Raw genomic sequence first — 20,284 nt, forward strand, 5'->3', positions numbered from 1 at the left:
AAAGCTCATGGATCATGGAGAAAATGATGATCCTTGAAGAAGTTCTTAACAAGAAAAGCTGGTCTTTGTGGCTCAGCCCTTTTGGCATCTGCTCTGCGGGCTTCTCGTCAAGAAAACCATAGGGGTTATTCCGAAACAGGATGAAATAGTCTTTGTTTCATGAAGGATTTCTCTCTGTATTTTTTAATTCATTTTTAATCTTCTGAAGGTGGAGGTACTGCTATCTGTGTTCCCCAAGAGATATCAACTAGATAGAAGAGGTTGCTATATATGTTAGGATTCAGTCTTTAACTGCCAGGATCCTTGCCCCTGTTATATAGCATTGGTGGGTAAGGGAGGAGCAAGCTGGATTTGTGTAAAGCATTTGACACTGTTCTGCATGAGATCCTTTTTTCTGAAGGGGAGAGACATGGATTTGATGGGTGGACCACTCAGTGGACAAGGAATTGGCTGGATGGTTGCATGCAAAGAGCTGGGGTCAATGGCTTGAGGTCCAAGTAGACACCAGTGACAAGTGGTGTTCCTTAGGGGCTGGTCCTGGGACTGGTGCTGTTTAGCATCTCTGTTGGTGACATGGACAGTGGGATTGAGCACCCTCAGCAGTTTGCCAGTAACACCAAGCTGTGTGGTGTAGTTGACACGATGAACGGAAGGGATGGGATCCAGAGGGACCTGGACGGGCTGGAGAGGTGGAACCACGTGAAGCTCATGGAGTTCAACAAGGCCAAGTGCAAGGTCCTACACATAGGTCAGGGCAGTCCCAAACACAGACACAGGCCGGAGGAGACTGGGTTGGGCAGCCCTGAGGAGAAGGACCCCAGAAGGCCAACCGTGTCCTGGGGTGCCTCACCAGCAGCATGACCAGGAGGTTGGGGTAGGGATGCCTGTGGGTGCATCTTGGAACAGATGAGTCTTTGGTGCCGATGTGTTGGATGACATTACTTTGAGCCATTGCCAAGGGTGTATTAGTACAGATTCTGTATCACGGAAGAAGGTTGGAAGAGAAGATCTGTGCCCTTGCTTGAATTGGTGGAAGGCTGCCCACTGCTTTGATGCAGTTGAGGACCAGCTGTGGAACCATTTATCTGAGGTTACTGCAAGTACGGTCAAGGATGGTTTCTGACTGCAGCCCCTAAGGTTATCTGCTCTGCAGATCTCCCCAGATCTGAGTCAAAAGAATTACAAGCTGCCTTGTGGAAAAGCCAAAAATATGTTTTCTCCAAGACTCACCATTCAGGGCTTTCTCCTTGTATTTAGATGAGTGTCGGTGTGGTCCAGGGTAATCAGGACCATCTCAGATAGGTGCTTTGAGTGTTGCTGGTTTCTCAGAATCTTGAAAAAGCCCCAAACCAGACCCGATAAATGGAAACAAAAGCCGAATCTTGAAAGGAAACTTATCTCCAAAATGCGTGACAAGGCCCAGAGAGAGGGTGTGTGAAACAGCAGCTTGGGAACTCCCACAGAGAGTGCAATATAAGGGTTTAACCTGAGGCTGGGCTGTGAGGGTTAACACTTTTCACTGAATAACAGTGCAGCAAGGTCAGTAAGCGTGGAGCAGAGACCCAAGCACTGAGAAGCAGTAGTCTTTGTTTGGTGTCTTCTGGCTGTATGAGCAACCCTTCCACTGGTGTAATACTTGACACATAAAATGGGGTTATTAGGCAGTGTGTTCCGTGGTATATAAGGGGCTTGAAATGTCCTGCACCCCCTAGACAGGGGGTTGTTCATAATGGTTGGACTTGATGATCTTAAAGGTCTTTCCCAACCTAGTTGGTTCTATGACAGTGCAAAGTTAAAATGAGAGTTCAACCACTTGGGAATGTCAGAATCATTTGCCTTACTATGGTTTACAGGAGTGTGTGAGCATTGTTGGATGTGGGGCCGTGATATCTCCAAGGTGAAGCAGGAGTTGTAAGCGCGCTCTAATTGTTTTTCCAGAATTACCCGTGGATCAAACTGTGAAAAGCTTCACAGTAAAACACACCTTCAGCCTTTTGTGAGATCTAATCCATGACTTTTTACCCTGAATTGCCATAGGTGAGATAGTTGCAGCTTCCTTGGGCAAGGTCGGAGGTGTACGACAACTACTGGAGAGTTGCCCAAGATGATGTAAGGAGAGGTGAGGGTTGGCATGCTGTCACTTGCTGCTGGAGCTGCCTCCAGGCTTTGATTATCGAGCTTGGCATGTTCCCATGTTAGAGGTGATGGCACTGGGGGTTGGAGACATCTTTGAGTGCTTTCAGATGGAGGAGACCATTTCCTTGGTGCTACGTTGGCTGCTTGCCGCAAGCGCCAGTGCTTTGCTGTGGTCCTCTTTAATGGGAGCACGGAGTAGGGCATAGCATATCCTTAAGTCAAAGCCTGTCCCTTTACTTCTTCCCTCCCTGCTCCATCTGCATTCTCTTCTCTTCTGACGTTGGTCTCTGGGAAAACAAGGCTTTTGTCTGGATTTTTCCTTTTTAATAGTTTCAGTGAATGAAACACCCCTGTTACCTCCATCATGCCCTGATTGTCGGAGAGCGTGTTGAAACAAACCTGCTCAGAAAATAATTACTGTTCCCTGGTGCCGGAGTACTTAAAGCTGAGGCTTGGTCCTGCACGGTTGTGTGCACCTGAGTCATTCTGGGATGGGGAGGGTGAGAGTTGGACCCTGTCATGTGTGACTGGTTTTGGTTGTGATTGCCTCGCTGCTTTCCCTCTCTCTTACTCTGCAGGGTTTGGTTCAGGTGCAGTGAGGCCAACGAAAGGTTAAACCAAAGTGTGGGAGTGCTTTGAGTCATAGAGAATCACAGAATGGTTTGGGTTGGAAGGGACCTTCAAGCTCATCCAGCTCCAGCCCGCTGCCATGGGCAGGGACCCCTTCCACTAGAGCAGCTTGCTCCAAGCCCTGTCTAACCTTGGCTCTTAGGCAAGAGATGCCTCCTTGATGCTGTATGAAAATGCAGCGTTAAACCCCCCTGATATCAGAGGGTGGTTTATAGTATTGCCATGTAGCAGGGGAGTTCCTACAAAGGCACTCAGTATTTAAAAAGGAATTGTAAATTGTTGGTTAAAGTTAATCAAAGAATATTCATCCACTTGCTCCACAGTGAGCAAGAGTAACTGATTTATCTCAGCCCAGCTCACGAAGTGCTTGGGACTGATTAAACAAAGACCCAAGCTGTGGAGTTGTCAGGGCCGTGTGGTCTTTAATGTGTTTGCAATACCTCATCCAACAGCCGTCCTCCTCCTGCTTTTAGTCCTCTTATCTAATTTTCGGCTTCTCTACTCCGTGTAAATGTGATAAATAAGCGTTGTAATCGCATAACTGAGCTACTTTTGATGCCTGCCTCCAGATATCTTGTTCTTGAGACCCCACCGCAGTTTAAGTCAACACTTTGCTCCATAAAGGACTTCTTAAAAAACGGCTTTTGGTCTTTTATTGTACAGCTGACCTGGAGGACTTGGTTGCCCAAGTCTTTTTATCAATGCTAATGTGATAAACCTCTTTTTACAGCTCCTAAGAAAGGAGGGTCTTGCTCATTCCTCTCTCCAAGTACTGTGCTGCAGGAGCTTCCCCAAAGAACAGTTGTGGTTTAAATAGGTTTTGTATAAAATGCTGAAGGAACCAAGTTACTCTTGACAATGAACTCTAAGGATATAAATAATGCTGACCTGTGGGTAGGGAAAAGGAGCAGGAGCGTGGAGATGGGGATAAATCACTGGGTGAAAGCAAAAACAAAGGGAGAATGACGTGTTCCCCATCGCACGCTTGATGCCAAAAACCCCTGTTGGAGCCGAATTGATATTTGGGAATATCAGTATCATGGGCTGGATTTTAGCACCGGGTGGGCTGAGGTTGGAAGAGTCGTTTTCAGGGGAGAAGTGGGAGGTGAAAGCAAAGCGTGTGCAGGGTGTTGGGGAGCACGGACTTGTCGAATGCTGCGTTTCTCAACTTCACTTTTTCTAATGACCAGGAGTTAAGCAAAATCACATTTTGGGCCTCGTTTCCTGTGCTGATGGTGAACTTTGTCAGACGAACCTCCGACAAATTGGTTTCTCTGATAACCAGTTAACACCGAGCGAGCAGAGAGGCAGAAACTCTTATCATCTTGACAAGTGACGGGCGCCCTTGCTAAAACTCAAACCAGGAGCTGTGTCAGTGTGTTGAGTTTACACCTTGCAATAATAATCCCTGCTTTTATCTGATCGGAGGGGGATTTTGTAACTTTGGAATGGGTCTTTGGAAGGGAGCCAGCCCCACTGTCGTTTGTTATTAACTCTCTTTTTTTTTTCCCCTTCCCCTGTAGCCAGTCTGCTTTTTCTTGTCATAATGCTGCAGGAATATGTATCCCATTGCTAGGGATATTGGGAAACGGTATTTTAAAGGTCTGTGTCTCAGCCCATTAGAAGGGCCTATAAAACAATCGCAGCAGCAAACGTGCAGTTAACTAATCAAAACCACTGAAGCAAACCACAGCACTGCTTCATTCCCTTTAAATCATAAAAACCCCCTCTTCTTTTTGCCTGTGCCTTATCTACTGTCTCATCAGGAAAGAGCTGATGAGATTCCTCTCAAAAGTTAATAGTGTCAGGTCATTGGTGGGTGGAGGTGACGGGAGGTAAGACACGCTCACGCGTTGGCAAACCAAGGCAGAAAACAAGGTGAAGTTATAAAAACCCAATAAAAAGCTATTTGAGTTTTAAAGGAGCTTGTTCCCCGTGTAGGTGGTGTAACAGCTTTCCCTTACGGTGGGCATGGCCTCTGTACGCAGAGCCTGGAGGAGTCCACGACCTGCTCTGCTGCTCTGTGTCATTCCGCAGCTTAGCTATGCAGGTTGGGGTTGAAGGTTTGGGGCCATGTTTGCAAGTCAGGATGCTTTGGGTTTGACAAAAAAATCCAACTACTGCTTGTCGCTGGTGTTTTAAATCAGTGCGTTTCTCATGCAGAGCATTGGGTCTGCGTGCTGGGTCAGCTGGGTTGGCCTGGTTGAGTTTCGATGGTTGGTGAAGGTGGAGTTGCCTCGCCAAAGGTTGAAGCAGCCATTTCGAGACTCACAGAATCCCAGCCTGGTTTGTATTGGAAGGGAGCTTAAAGCTCCTCCAGCCCCAACCCCTGCCACGGGCAGGGACCCCTTCCACTGGAGCAGCTTGCTCCAAGCCCCTGTGTCCAACCTGGCCTTGAACACTGCCAGGGATGGGGCAGCCACAGCTTCTCTGGGCACCCTGCGCCAGCGCCTCAGCACCCTCCCAGGGAAGAGCTTCTGCCTAAGAGCTCATCTCAGTCTCCCCTGGGGCAGGTTAAAGCCATTCCCCTTGGCCTGTCCCTACAGGCCCTTGTCTCAAGCCCCTCTCCAGCTTTCCTGCAGCCCTTTTAGGCACTGAGTGCCTTGAGTCTTCGTATTGAGGACTTGTATTTAGGACTCTTGTAGGGCAGGCTTGAAGGGAAAATCCCCAAAGCCATGTCCTGCAAGGTTGAGTAGTGTACTCGTAATGAAAAGGAAGCAGATGGCTGCGGAGAGAAACCTTGTAATGGAGCTACAAGTGTTTTTCCCCCCTTGTTCCTTTGATTCTCTGTTTCTCAAGGAACAACAGCCAAAAGGATCAGTTCTTCTCGTCGCATTCGGATAACAAAGCCCACTGAGCTTTCCATAGTGGAGATGGTCTCCTAGGCTGCCTGATGGGCAACCTCAGCCCAGTTAAAGCAGCAAACATAGGTCACTGACCTGAACCTGAACTTGAACATGGAAAGCTGCCGTTGCTGCTAAGATCAAGCAGCCTGGAAACAGCGTTGCTGTCGGGGCAGCTGGGATTGCTGCCGTGTCAGAGCACGGTGGGGTGTTCCTGTAGAGCCAGGAGGCTGCCAGGCTGCTCTGCTGCTCACGGGGATGCTGAAAGTAGCTGTGCTGGGAGGGAGTTTCAGCTCCATGAACCGAATGCTTTGTGTGTTATTGCTGAACGTAATGTTAGCTGCGACCAGACGTTCGCTTTCTTACCTTCTGTTTTTTTATCGGTGCATTAAGCCCAGAGCCAAGAGATTGATAGCCTTGTATAATAGGGGCAATTTTACAGAATAAGACCAAAATGCACTTGCTTTCATGTAAACCACACCAAAAGGTAAGGGGATTTTTCTTTATTATGACTTGATTTTTGTCCCTCGAGGCCTTTTTGCCTCCCCTGTAGCCCCAGGTCCCTCCGTTTTCAGAGGGCACGCCGCAGTGTCGCCTGGGCTTTGATGTGGTTTCTAAAGTGTGCCTCTTCATTGGGCTCCCTACAGATGCCTTGATGTGAAACAGAACATTAAAATCCAAATGTGCCTGCTCTGCAGGTCATTTTTCATCCTTTATGGGCGACGTCAACTCCATTGCAGAGCTGTTCTGCTGCACCCCCAGCTCGGGAAGGTGAGGGTAACGACGTGGGGGTAGGAGAGGGGAGTTCCTTGGCGGTTAAGCCCAAGTTTCTCCTTAGTTGCTTCCTTTGGGCCTCTCCCCAGCTCTCTCTTTCTCTCAAGGTGAAACTGAAACCTCGGTGACTTCACCCAAGCCTGCTGAATTTAAAGAAAACTTGATATTTCTCACTTATAGGTCACTTCAGTCCAGATTGTTTCCTGCCAAGAGAGGGGGTAGGGGGAATGCCCTCCTCTAAATGGAAAAGCAATTACTATTTCTTCTGGCGTGTACGTTGTGTCGTTCCAGCGTAACACCTAAGTTATGGGCTCAGCTCCCGACTCCTCGGGCTCCCCGATGGATAGCGATGGGCTGTGCCCATCGTGCAGGAGGTGGGGTTACGTGCTGTGATGTGCGCCAGCCTGCTGGAAGGGAATGAGCATCCACTGGCTTAATCTGAGGCCGTTTGTTGGTCTTGAAGGTAGAAATCCCTGGAAAAGCCCTTCTAGGTTAGAGCTGCTCCCCCTGTCCCTTCCCAAATTCTTAAGGTAAAAATCGCGCTTGGTGGGCTGGAAAGCATTAGTGCCATTGGGAGCATCTCTGTGGCTGCTGCTGGTGGGTCTTTGGGAAATATTTTGGGAATCATTGGGAATTTGTGGACATACTTTTTTCCCTTTTTTCTTTTTCCCAGTAGGGTCTCAGATTTTTAGTTCAGGTCAGAATTCTTCCCTTGATAAACTGTAGTGTATTTGCATTAAAAGTATGAAAATTGGCTATAAACTAGAAGGGAGATTGAGGTGAGCTCTTAGGCAGAAGCTCTTCCCTGGGAGGGTGCTGAGGCGCTGGCACAGGGTGCCCAGAGAAGCTGTGGCTGCCCCATCCCTGGCAGTGTTCAAGGCCAGGTTGGACACAGGGGCTTGGAGCAAGCTGCTCCAGTGGAAGGGGTCCCTGCCCATGGCAGGGGTTGGAGCTGGAGGAGCTTTAAGGTCCCTTCCAACACAAACCAGGCTGTGACTCTATGAAGATGTAGTGTTGGAATTTGGGTGTTGAGCTCCTTGGCCTAGAGCGATGGCTTTTTCTAGAAGGACAGATTTTCTTGACTTTTGGGTTTTCTCAGTAGCAGTATTTATCAGGTCTTATCAATATTTGATTGGGATTTTATCAATCTTGACATCTGCTCAGTACATATCACCTACGACTGTGCTTCTGTTGTGAGCACAGCTGGAGCTGAAGGAAGACATTAATACCTCTTGTTTGTAAAGGGATGGGGGACCGATGTGATGTGCCTTCTCAGAACATGTCCACCAGCTCCTCTGGGGAGACCAGTTCTGTGTTCAGCCTAAAATGCTGAATATCACATGCTTCAGGCTTCGGCAGTGAAGTTCAGAGCTGGCGGCAGCATCCTTCAGCTTGTCAGGCCAGTTTTTCCCTCTCCCATGACCACTCTTCTCGCTATGGTCTTGCTACACCCTGTTTAATGTTCTGTTTCAAGCACAATGTTTGATCCAAAAGTTTGCATTTTCCCATTCTTTGATTTCTTCCCTTTCTGGAAGAAAAAAGATTACATAAATCTGAGAGGTTTTATTGAGGACACTGGGCTTGCTTTTGGTGTAATTTTCAGTGTTACAACTTCATTACGCTTCAGTTGAGTAACTTATGTCATAAATGGGTGTATCTGAGAGTGGAATCGAGCCTCGAACCTCTTTGTTGTGTGTGCTTCAGAAGGACCAAAGGCTCACCCCCCTTTTTGAAGTCCTAATTCTCTTTCTATGATGTCGCAATGTCTTTCTATAGAGTTGTGCTTCTGAAGTTTGAGATTCCTAATGCAAAAACATCCCACTCCCCCCCCCCCCCCATTTCTTCAAGTATTGACATTGTTAGCGGACCTTATCCTCAGCAGTGCTCACACAGCCCTTTTCCTGGGGCTTTGTTGCAGAAATCCCTCTTGTTGAGACTCATCTCTTAAGAGATCTTGTAAATAAGCTTGCTTGGTAGTCCCCTTCTTCTGCCATTCCTTCCCGTGTAGGAACGCTTGTGGTGAGCATCAAGGATACTACTGCTTTCCAACCACTAGAGGTCAAGATTGTGCTATGGCACCGCGCAGGGCTGCCCCATGTAAGGTTTAGCTCCAGTTCTGGTGCATCCATGTCCAATCTGAGCTAATATATGTGTAATTTTATTATTAATTGCTATGTTCATTAACTAAGATGAGGCTGGTTGAGTGTTTATGGTGTAAAGAGCACTTTGCCTTACGCAAAGGTAGGATTTTACCTGGTTGGGATATCTGTGCTGTGCTTGGCTTTTAATGTTCTTCAGCTCTAGAAACTACACAAGTGATCTGTCTCTGATGGGGTCTTTCTTCCCAAGGAGGGATTCAAAAGGGAGTTGAGCTGAAAGACCCCTGTCAAAATAAAACTTGCTCATAACTTGTTTTTGTGTGATATTCGTGCTTTTAAGTGTTGAAAAGGACTTAGTTTTGAAGGTTTGCACTCCAGATACAGAGCTTTCTGATTTCTGCAGTTCAGGTAGCAAAAGTAATCATTAAGATGATTTATTTTTAGTAGGTTCTGCTCATTTTAATTCTCCATTGTTTTCCTGGCAGGGTTGGTTTCACTGACAACCGTACCTACAGTGCATTTCCAGTGTTCCTTCTTCCTTCTAAAGCCAGGCTGTCACGTTAGCGAGGGGCAGGGGATGGTCCTTTTTGCCACCTTGTTTGTCTCCTGTTACAGGGGTGGAATAAAATACCTGGTGCAGGTTTGACTTGGGCTGTAGAAATAGAGTTTATGTTAATAACTAATATATATATATGGATATATATAAAACACATTCCTTTTTTAGAAGAACCCTACCCTGTAAAATAACACTTTCAGAAAGACATCTGGATGAGTTCCAGGCACCTTTCTTCTTATATATAAAAAATATATAGAAAAATACGTGAGGAATCCTATAAACCTGCGTGTATACATCCATATAAATTCAGGTTCACAGCGTGTTTAGTTTCTAGTTACACCAGAGCATGAGCCCACATGTGCAGACCCAGCACAGCCTTTGGCTTGGCCTTTTTCCCCTTGTTTTGGCCACCATCAGGCACTTGTGGCTGCATGGCTCTCTGTGCCGTCCTCCCTCCTTGCCCTTCCCCATCAGTTGGAAGTTATCTTGGTCAACTCTCATGAACAATTGGGGTGAAACCACTTTTTCTATCAAGTATTAGGGTCCGTAACAGTGATAAAGCCAGGCGAGTTTCTGCAGCTGAGCACATGCGTTGACCTCTGCTGCAAATGAACTTCCAAGCCCCAGGAGCAGATATCAAGAGTGACTGGAGGGAGCTCCAGTGGTTCCATGGGTTTCCCTCCCTGAATCCCGCCGCTGCTCCTGGCGAGTGAATTTTTGTTCCATACCTTTTACAGCTCATTCTGTACATCAGCAACGTCCAATTAAACTCTCCTGGGGTACCACAAAAATGCTTTCAGGAACCTCTGGGGTCCAGATGTGGAATGTTTTGTGCTGACATGGGTTGAAAAGAGGAACAAATCCAACGGTTAAGTACGTCCTTTAATTTAGCCTGTGACAGTCACCACATGGCCTATGGGCTAATATTTCTGCATCTGTGCTGTAAATAGATCAATATGGCAGTATGATGGGTTTGGCATTTTGATTTGTGAAGAGTCAGAATATTGTTTGTATTGTTGCATAATCCCTGGAATGGTTTTGAAAGGAATCTTCTGCTGCTTTGGAGTATCTGGGTTAGGGAAAACATACCGTTTCGAAGTTGCATTTAGTGTGTGGTTTATTTTGTCTCATTTGTTCTATTTCGTGACTGATTGCATCTTCAGGCTGAAAACCAGTATAAAATAAGGGGATGCCACTATAAAAGGTGAAATCTGCTTCTTTTTTCTAGGCACAGCAGCAACGAAACCTGGACAATATTGTATCACAGCATCCGAGGATAAGTGGGGGGAAGAAGTCCAAGAAAGAAGCCTGCGCAAGCTCAGAACTGGAGGTAAAAAACACTAGCCCCATGTCTGAGCAAGATTCGGGTATCCTGGATGTTGAAGATGAGGATGAGGATGAAGAGGTAACTGTATAACATCAAATCCAGGAGACTGGGCAGTTTGGGGGTGAACGGTAGCGTCTCAAACAGTGTTTGCATCTCGTCTTTCCTGTTGCTATTAAGCATGTCATAAAGATGCAGAACAGCCTGTAGGACGTGGGGTGTGATCCAGTATTGGATTATTTTACCCCATTGTCCCTGTTCTTGTTAGCAAGCTCAGCAGAGGGGTTGAGTGTTGGATAAGAACTGAACAGCCCATGTCTTCTGTCCCCCAGCACAGGGGTTGCTTACTTGGGCAGCAGTTTAGTATCCATCCTTCATTTAGGAAAAGATAAATTCACAGAATCCCAGCCTGGTTTGTGTTGCAAGGGACCTTAAAGCTCCTCCAGCTCCAACCCCTGCCACGGGCAGGGACCCCTTCCACTGGAGCAGCTTGCTCCAAGCCCCTGTGTCCAACCTGGCCTTGAACACTGCCAGGGATGGGGCAGCCACAGCTTCTCTGGGCACCCTGTGCCAGCGCCTCAGCACCCTCCCAGGGAAGAGCTTCTGCCTAAGAGCTCATCTCAGTCTCCCCTGGGGCAGGTTCAAGCCATTCCCCTTGGCCTGTCCCTACATCCCTTGTCCCAAGCCCCTCTCCAGCTTTCCTGCAGCCCCTTTAGGCACTGGAGCTGCTCTCAGGTCTCCCCTTGAGGAGCCTTCTCTTGTCCAGGCTGCCCCAGCCCAGCTCTCTCAGCCTGGCTCCAGAGCAGAGCTGCTCCAGCCCTCACAGCATCTCCATGGCCTCCTCTGGACTTGCCTCACATGTCAAGAGACTGGTATTTTTAGCTACCCTGGTAACTGAGTTAGGTGATATTTGTTGCCTTGAACTTGCCAGCCCATAACCAGCCAGGCAAGTAGATAAAAACCAAGTTTCTGACATTTAAAATAGTGCAGGTTGCTCAGGTGGCTCTGTGCTCATGTCCTGCCTTCTCCCCTGCCATTCACTTCTCTCCTCTTCATCTCTCTTTTGCTTCTACAGCAGCATGAGGGGATCACTGATTCCTTCACCAGGACCAAGCTGCAGGGTGCAACCCCAAAGCCCATGCACTCCACTGAAGCATCTGTGTGGGCTGTTTATTCCTGCAGCAGAATGGAATTAGAGACAAGTTATAAAGAAAAATGAATGGAAAGAGCACTTTTTTTGTAAAAAGACATTGATTTGAATAGATTAATTTTGATATTTTCCTGTTAAAAACTAAAAATATGGTTCTTGGGGGATTGGAACTAGATGATCTTAAGGTCCTTTCCAACCCTAACAATTCTATGATTCTATGATTCTTAAGTAGTTCTTGTTCTTTCTTGCTTCCAGAATCTCTCCCTTGCTGTGGAGTGGATTCTGGCAAAACTGTGTGGTGGTGTGAAATGAAACCACACTTGTTGGGTAGGCAAAATTTTGAGTAGAATTAGGAATTAGAATGGAGTTTCAATTAGAAGTGAAAGGTGTGAGGAAAAGTTGAAGGAGATATTAAGGACGGAAGAACTTGAAGACATTTAGAATAGAACAGTTGGGAGTTGTGTTCATCGCAGTGGTGTAACTCATCTCCATGCAGGTGAAATCCCACCTTGTGCTGTGTTTAAAGCCAGGCTGGTAGTAAATGGATGGACTTCCCGTAGGGATCGGGTTGTCGCAGAGGCTGTGGTGGGGCTGGAGGGACTGATGGGGCCGGGGTGGTGGCTGCTGTCCGTGGTGATGAAACCGAGCTCAGAGGGGGCAGCACCGCAGGAGCCCCCAGCTGCCTGGCCTGTCTGTGTGGAGCCTCATTGCCAGTTCCTCTGCTTCTTCTTCCCCTATTGGCTTAGGCAGGGAAGGACAGGGTTTGGGTTCCTAGAAAGCCTGGGCTGCACCAAGAGAAGTGTGACCAGCAGATCAAAATAGGTGATTCTACCCCTCTGCTCTCGAGACCCTGCTTGCAGTACTGTGTGCGGTTCCTTCCACTGGAGCAGCTTGCTCCAAGCCCGTGTCCAACCTGGCCTTGAACACTGCCAGGGATGGGGCAGCCACAGCTTCTCTGGGCACCCTGTGCCAGCGCCTCAGCACCCTCGCAGGGTGGTGAACTTCTCATAAGAACTTCTGCCTAAGATCTAATCTAAATAGAAGGAAGAGGTGTCCCACTGTAGAACGAAGTCTGTAGACAAGTAAAGAGATGATCGTGAAGCATCTTGAGATTGTAGTGGTAGCTTTTGCTCTTGACCGGTCACAGCCGATAAAGCCAACCAGAAACTGCAGGTTTCTGTTTGGAAGACAACCAATGAAGACTCGTTGAATATGGAAATGGAAGAAGGAAAGGTACCTTGCACCAAATCCTGCTCGGAATTGAAAACGGGATGTTCCTAGGTATTTCTCATTAAGTTTAGGTAGGAGAGCTGCTGATCCTGGTGCACAGGCTGGAAAAAAACAGAGTAATACATATTTTTTCCTCTAGGAAATATCTGGGGCCCTTCAGCAGGCTGTGTTGTCCTCTACCTATGCTGGATGAACTGTTCTGGAAATCCTATGCTTTCTCACCACATGGAGCAATCCCTTCCTCACTGCAGCAAAATTAATGGGATAAGCTTTGAAAGGGAAGAAAGAACATACTGTTCTTTGCTCATCCTGTTGCATGTAGCTCATTCCCTTGGAGTAGCACGAGAGAGAGCTCTGCCAGCTGCATTCAAGGGTACAAATATGGGATGTGGTTCTCCGCTCCATTAGCATTCTCCAGTTTGGAGACATTATGGTCCAGACTTAAGTGTAGATGCCTCACTGAGGTGGAAGCTCCCATTGTAATCAGAGTGAGGGAGTGGGCACAGCTGTAACTGGGCTGGGAAAAGGCTCAAATTCAGTTTTCATGAATGTCAAGCTGCAGAAGGAGAATTTGCATTTCACAGTGAGTAGCTCCACAGTCTGCTCAATTTGTGCCAGCTGTTCCCTTTGTAGTAAAAAGCATCCAGCAAACTACAAAGCTCATGCAGCTTCTTCTCATTTTCAGTGACTTTTCTCTTGGATCTGGTGGAATACAGCAGGACAAATTTGCCTGCGTCGTGCCTCATTTCTTCTTGTCCCCAAAAAAGGCTGCTCAGGTGGCTGTGAAGTGGTTGGGCTGAATTGGACTCCCTGGTGCTCCACTGTGAGAGTGGGAAAGTTCTCAGGAAGGACATTGCACTTTGGAGTAATGGCTGTTGAATTGTCTTTGAAGAACAAATCAAGGACTTCCAGATGGTTTTCTATCTGGAGAAGGAGTTTGGCACTCAGGAAGGACTTCAGCAGGTGTGAGGTGTAGCCATAATTCATCATGCTTCTGGCTGTAGGAATAAGTTGTGCTTCTCCAAGTGAGTGTAACAGATTTCTTACAAAGGTTTGGGAGCTGGAGCAGGCACCCCAGAGTGCTCTTCTGGCTTTCCCTGGTAAGTGACTCTGTTAGATGCTGTCAACCTCCACCTTTTTGCTTGCTTCCCACCACTATTACACAAGAAGCATCTTGGACCCGGAGAAAAACCTCTCCATTTCCAGACAAAGCTGTCTGCCTGTTGTCTGTAACGGGAGCCAGAGTGAGATCAGTGAGTCTACAGGACCATGTGGCCACTCCCAGTGTTAGTCTTGTGAGCATCTTCATCACCATACAAATACATCCATTTTATTACCCCTTAGGTTAAGCCATTGGGCATGCTGGGGCAGTCGAAGGATGATCACACAAGACATAGGAGATTGACAGCACAGTTTGTTCTGTACCTCTGTTCAGCATGAGAAGTATCCAAGATGGGATTTGCTGAATCATAGAATAGTTTGGGTTGGAAGAGACCTTAAAGCTCATCCAGTTCCAGCCTGCTGCCAGGGGCTGGGGCAACTTCCACTAGGCCAGGTTTGGCTTGTTCAGCCTGGAGAAGAGGAGGCTCCAGGGAGACCTCAGAGCAGCTCCAGTGCCTAAAGGGGCTGCAGGAAAGCTGGAGAGGGGCTTGGGACAAGGGCCTGTAGGGCCAGGCCAAGGGGAATGGCTTGAACCTGCCCGAGGGGAGACTGAGATGAGCTCTTAGGCAGAAGCTCTTCCCTGGGAGGGTGCTGAGGCGCTGGCACAGGGTGCCCAGAGAAGCTGTGGCTGCCCCATCCCTGGCAGTGCTCAAGGCCAGGTTGGACACAGGGGCTTGGAGCAAGTGGAAAGGGTCCCTGCCCGTGGCAGGGGTTGGAGCTGGAGGAGCTTTAAGGTCTTTTCCAACCCAAAACATTCTATGAATCTATGATTAGTCCTTTTGTAGGGCTGTGGCTTTATTTGGAATAGATGGTCGGTTCTTTTCCTTAGAATATATTATAGGTTTATGCCCTGCATAAAATCCTAGCACAGGTTTTGGGTGCATGTCTTTCTGTTTGCAAAAGCTTTCTTATGGCCCAGCACTCCACGTCTGATAGTGTTCTGCTGAGATTGGCAATTCTAAAGCTGTTAATGTCTCGGAGACGTTAACTGCAGAATAGTCCAGCCTGTTTCTTTGTGAGTGTGTGTGTGGGCTTAAAAGTTTTCGGAGAAGATCAGAGACTGAAAATGTTGCAGTCTGCTTTGAAAGAATTTCTCTGGGGGAGTAAAGTCTGGTCTTGGCAATATCCTGATTTCACAAATCTTTATCAGAAATATTTCTCTATGGGCCCTGTTCAGCCAGTGCCCCAAATCCAAGAGGAGCAAAACCGTTTGATCCTGAATTCAAATTCATAGGAAAACATCGTCTGCTTTGATCATGCTCTGAAGGGATGACAGATCTCTCCTCCCTTTGAAAAACATAGGGTGGATTCGGGTCCATCCCGTCCAGCTTCCCCACGCTGAAGGTGGTTGCTGGAGGATGCCTGGGTCGAGCGAGCACTGATACTTCCCCGTCTGCTTTAGTGATCTCCAGCAGTTTTGCAATCAGGAATTCCTGAGCTGGAGAGAAATTGTACTTAATGCTAGAGGAATACAGCAAGGCAGAATCATGAACTAGCTGATACCTGGATTTGGGAGCTATTTAGGGAGCGTTAGAAGGCCTTAGAGACTGCAAATGGAAAATAAATGGCCAGGAAGGCGTGATAAAATTGGCATTAACCCAATAAAACTGCTGCCTAGTGTTTGCAAGTGTCAAATACGGTCTTGTAGAAGGTAAAGCAAGAAATGTTAGTGAGGGCGGTGAGCTGTGTTTCCCAGATGCTTGCTTTTGGTTCATAGCCTCATAGGATAGTTTGGGTTGGAAGGGAGTTTTCAAAGCTCATCTTATCCAGCTCCTTTGCAATGAGCAGGGACATCTTCAGTTAGATTGGGTTGCCCAGGTCCACATCCAGCTGTGTAACCCTTCTGTTGGTGAACAGTAGGTTCAGTGTGAAGAGGGGCACCAGGCAATGCCAGCCCTGTCCCTCTCTTGGAAACCTTCCTCCTTCCTGGTGAGCCGGCCTTGCCATCTACCAGAGCTCTCAGTTCATGGAGCTCCAAGAGATGGGCATCCCCCTGTGTCAGTGATCGAGAGCTCGTTGCGAGGGATGGAAGGAAATCCAGTGAGATGGATGAGCTGTGCCCAGAGAACATTCTTTGCTGCCTTGTTCCCAATGAGCTGGCTGCTTCCTAGCATCCTAGAATAGATTCCCTTCCCTGCACCACCAGGTTGGGGGGCTTGAAAAGATGCGATGTGGGACGGGATGCTCTGTCTGTCTCCATGGCTTACTTCATCATTTCAGCTCTAACCAAGAACCTCTGTAGTGCTGAGGACTGGGTTTCTTTGCATGGAGGAGGTTCTTTAACAACTCTGGTTCCGCATTATACAAGAGGCTATTCAACAAAATCCCCTGTATTCCCTTTCCAGCCCATAACTTCTGTACTCCCCTGCTTGAAGCCGTTGTTTTAGATGAGGACCACTCGCCCCAGGCGCTTTGGGCAGTGTTAGTTTAGGATTGCATCAAACTAGAAACTTCTCTCTCCTTCATCCTACCTCCTTTTTAGAAGAAATGCCTCTTAAGCATAATTAAAAATGTATAAAATAAACATGTTTCCTCGGCCTGTCCATTGGTCCCTTTCATCTTTCTCCCCTTTTTTCCACCACATGTCAACAGAACACTCCCCTCCACTTTGGATTTTGGGGGAGAAGGATAGTTGCCTTAGCTTTATGCCTTGGCCAACAAGCTTAATACTGTGTTGGCTTGAATATATCCAAAGGACACAAGCTTCTTGTATGCAAATTTCTTCTCTGATCTTTCCTCTCTTCCTCCCTCCCTCCATCCCACCCTTCAGAAATGCACTTCCTTCTCCCTGTGCGAGGCTCCCTGTGTTGTTGAAAGGTGGTGGAGTCTGTGTGGCGCCTGAGTTTTTTAAGAACAAAATAAGAAATAGAAATGGGGCTTTCAAAGATATCAAAGTAGAAATCTGAAGAATAAGAGCTTGGCTTTTTCTGTTTTTCCCCTTTGGTTCAGAAGTACCAGGACAGTTTGTGCCAGGATGCTGGCATTTGTATTTAAACCTATGGTCAAAGTTAAATCTCTGCTGAGCTGGCTAACAGAGGGCTAAACACAATATTATCTGGGATTTTCCTACTTTGAGAATCTTCAAGAAAATTAAATATATTCAAAAACAGATAGATATAAATAGTCAATCTGCTTGTTACATACCTGAAATCTTTATGTCCCTCTGAACCTGCATTGAAGTTGCACTTATCTGTAGGTGATATGTTAGAGTTCTGCATTAGAACTTCTCTAGATGCGTTCTGCATGTTTCACACTGATCTCCTGCTCTCTTTTAGGTACCTGGAGCCCAGGACCTGGTGGACTTCTCCCCGGTGTACCGATGTCTGCACATATACTCTGTCCTGGTAAGTAACTGCTGCCCGTGACACTGGGGCTGACACTGGGCTGTGGTTTAAGGATAATGTTGGGGTGCTGCCTATTTCATCAATGCTGCTGCAAGGAGGTGGTTACAAAGCATTTATCAGTGTTTCACCTAGTTAGGAGGTGCATTAGCTGAAGTAGGAAAGAGGCCAGTGATGGATGGATTTGGGTAAAACCCACACAGTTCCTTCATGCAGGCCACAGAGAAATGAAGGGATATTTTCTCCAACTGTTGAAGACCCTGGGTTGTAATATTCACTGTGTAATACTCACAGAGGAAGGGACCTTAAAGCTCCTCCAGCTCCAACCCCTGCCACGGGCAGGGACCCCTTCCACTAGAGCAGCTTGCTCCAAGCCCCTGTGTCCAACCTGGCCTTGAACACTGCCAGGGATGGGGCAGCCACAGCTTATCTGGGCACCCTGTGCCAGCGCCTCAGCACCCTCCCAGGGAAGAGCTTCTGCCTCAGAGCTCATCTCAGTCTCCCCTCGGGCAGGTTCAAGCCATTCCCCTTGGCCTGGCCCTACATCCCTTGTCCCAAGCCCCTCTCCAGCTTTCCTGCAGCCCCTTCAGGCACTGGAGCTGCTCTCGGGTCTCCCCTTGAGGAGCCTTCTCTTGTCCAGGCTGCCCCAGCCCAGCTCTCTCAGCCTGGCTCCAGAGCAGAGCTGCTCCAGCCCTCGCAGCATCTCCATGGCCTTGCTCCAACAGCTTCATGTCCTTCTTAATTCAGGGAATACGTATTTCTTAGTCATACAGTTTTACTCCAAGAACTCTTCTTCAGGCACAGTAGCTTCAGTGCAAATGGAGGAGTTGCAGGGGGCTGATTGGTGTTAATGTTTTATTTGCTGTGCTCAGGAGAACTTCTCTCTCTTCAAACAGTGTCAGGAGCAGTTTTGCTGCTGTCCCACCAAACCCACCATTTTCTGCATCACTCCCAGTTTCCCTAACAGGCTTTGTGCGCACTGAAGAACATGGCTAAAAGTGAAGCTGTTCTGTGGTGGTGGTTGGTTATTGGCTAAACAGTGTTACTTTGAGCAGTGTCATGGTCTTGAGAGCTTTTCAGGTGAGCTCCCATTAGGCTGCTCCATGAGGTATGTTTCTCCTAGGTTATGAGTACATAAGGCATTGCTTTTCTTATGTATAACAAGGGCAGTTAAGATACCCCTTGTGTCCTACCCTTCAACTTCTAATTTCTGGGATGCCTCCAGACATCATATGAGCCTTGCATCTGCAGACCCAGTGAACCTATGATGTTTGCACCCGTTCTTTAACATCCTTTGGAGGGAAGTAGCTTTCGGGGGGCTCTTCTCCTGCGGTTGAGCAATCTGAAGCGCAGGCAGCAGATGAAAGGAGCACTCTGTTCACAGCTTTCCTCCCTTTCCACGGCGGAGCCAGGCTTGAGAGGGAATTGTTTTCAATGCACTTCTAAAGCCAGTTTCTAGCAATACACACAAATGAGCTTGCAAAAGGAAAAGAATTGTCATGAAAAGCATTTATGTAAAATCTTTCTTTTTTGTGCCCTCATCTGTTAATAATTAGGCAATTTGGCTACCCTGCCATGATATTTTATTGGCATGACAAAGTTAACCTACCCAAAATGTGTTACTGTGTTTATGTTGGATAAAAACCTCCTCCTCAGGCCCAGCACTGGGAGCCCGGTTCAGGGAGTTGCTAATTGAAGATTACAACTGGTCTGAAATGCATTCTGGATTTCCAAGTGTCACTTTATTTGGAGGAACTTCAGTGAAGAAGATGGATAACGAAAACAGGATTAGGAATCCTGTTTGTGTGGCTTATGTGCATTTGTTTAATGCACTGGTGTTTGTTTAATTGTGTATTCATGCATAAAGCTGTTGCAAAAAGAATGAAGGGCTTTTGCTGGTGGGTATCACAGTTCTGCCTGTTTGAAATGGTCTCATTTCTTCACTGGGACCTTGTTGTTGTCTGGTTGCTTTACTTTTTAATCTCAAGTAGCACTTGGTATTAGGGAAATGCTACTGCTACTAGACAGATTTAATGGCCAGTGTTCTGTGATGGATCTCGGTTGGGATTGTCTTCTGCTAGAGGTGGGAATAGTGCAGTGGGCTTGGTGATGCTCAGGCTAAACCTCGCGCAGGGGTTTCATGCCGGTGGGTTAGCATCCTCTGTCCCCATCCTGAGCTGAGATCATTCAGTCCTTGTCCCCTTACTCCTCTATTTCAGCCCAAAGCCCTTGTAATGAGTTAAAACAGACAGCAGAGCTCTAAAGAAGGTGTTTTGGTGAGAAAAGAGCAAGAGAGAAAGGTAACTATCCGTTGTAAAGGCTCCTGAAAAGAAAACTGCCCTTTTGCTGACCTGTGATTGAATCCTGCTCTGGCTTTCTAGGCCCAACTTGAGTTGAACAATGTCAAGAGATCCAGCGAGCGTCGAAGGAAACGGCCACATCAGTGTCAGACGGAAGGATCATAATGTAATAGTTCCCCAAAACTCCTAATATTTGTCATTGACAATAGCGTTATCTGAACGCTTGGCCTGCAGTTAAAAAGGCCCACGTTGAATAAACATTGAGATATTTATTATTGGGAGTGAAATCGACCTTCCAGTCACCTCGGTTTTATGGCCGCGCTGCTTAGAAATTCCCAAAGGATTATTTGAAAAATCCTACTCCTATCTGCCAGCCTTATCAGCAGGGCAGGAGTTCACATATTGTAACGGGAGGTCAGGCTGCGGTCATGGTCTTAGAGAGGGGGCCAGGCACCTGTAAATCCTTCCTTCGGCAACCAAGGCGAAGTACAATATCAAGCAGGCAAGGAGGCTTTTCCAGGAAACGCTGAACTTTCTCAGGAAGGGCAGAGGAGGGGGAAAGAAAGTGAAGGAAGGTCGAGCGGGGGTTAATTGAGCGTTGGACCTTGGCGCGGTGGCGGCTCCGGGGAGGACAGGCTCTGGTGGGATGCTTTATGGGACTATTCATCCGCGGGTCCTTTTCTTGTGAGAAACGGGCCGGGCGACGGAGCCTTGAGGAAGAAATGGGCGTAGGGGAGGCT

At 47.5% G+C, this 20,284-nt stretch overlaps 1 protein-coding gene across 10 annotated transcripts in view; it reads left to right on the forward strand.

Annotated features, from left to right (window-relative positions):
* Positions 1–20,284, forward strand: part of EXOC6B (exocyst complex component 6B) — a 292,989-nt gene that overhangs the window by 119,570 nt on the left and 153,135 nt on the right. For 9 of the 10 annotated variants that reach the window (XR_009741213.1, XM_061440962.1, XM_061440965.1 and 6 more), the window contains 2 exons: positions 10,267–10,443; positions 17,179–17,247. Coding sequence is in view for 9 of the 10 variants with exons in the window: in XM_061440962.1 (XP_061296946.1) it covers positions 10,267–10,443; positions 17,179–17,247 (246 nt within the window). In the remaining variant the exon portion in view is untranslated. The remainder of the gene's footprint in view (positions 1–10,266; positions 10,444–17,178; positions 17,248–20,284) is intronic. The other variant, XM_061440966.1, reaches the window with a different exon arrangement.

This window comes from Pezoporus flaviventris, unplaced genomic scaffold (assembly GCF_033815535.1).
Source record: "Pezoporus flaviventris isolate CSIRO_AGI_PZ_B2104156 unplaced genomic scaffold, CSIRO_AGI_Pfla_v1 ptg000188l, whole genome shotgun sequence".
NCBI lineage: Eukaryota > Metazoa > Chordata > Aves > Psittaciformes > Psittacidae > Pezoporus > Pezoporus flaviventris.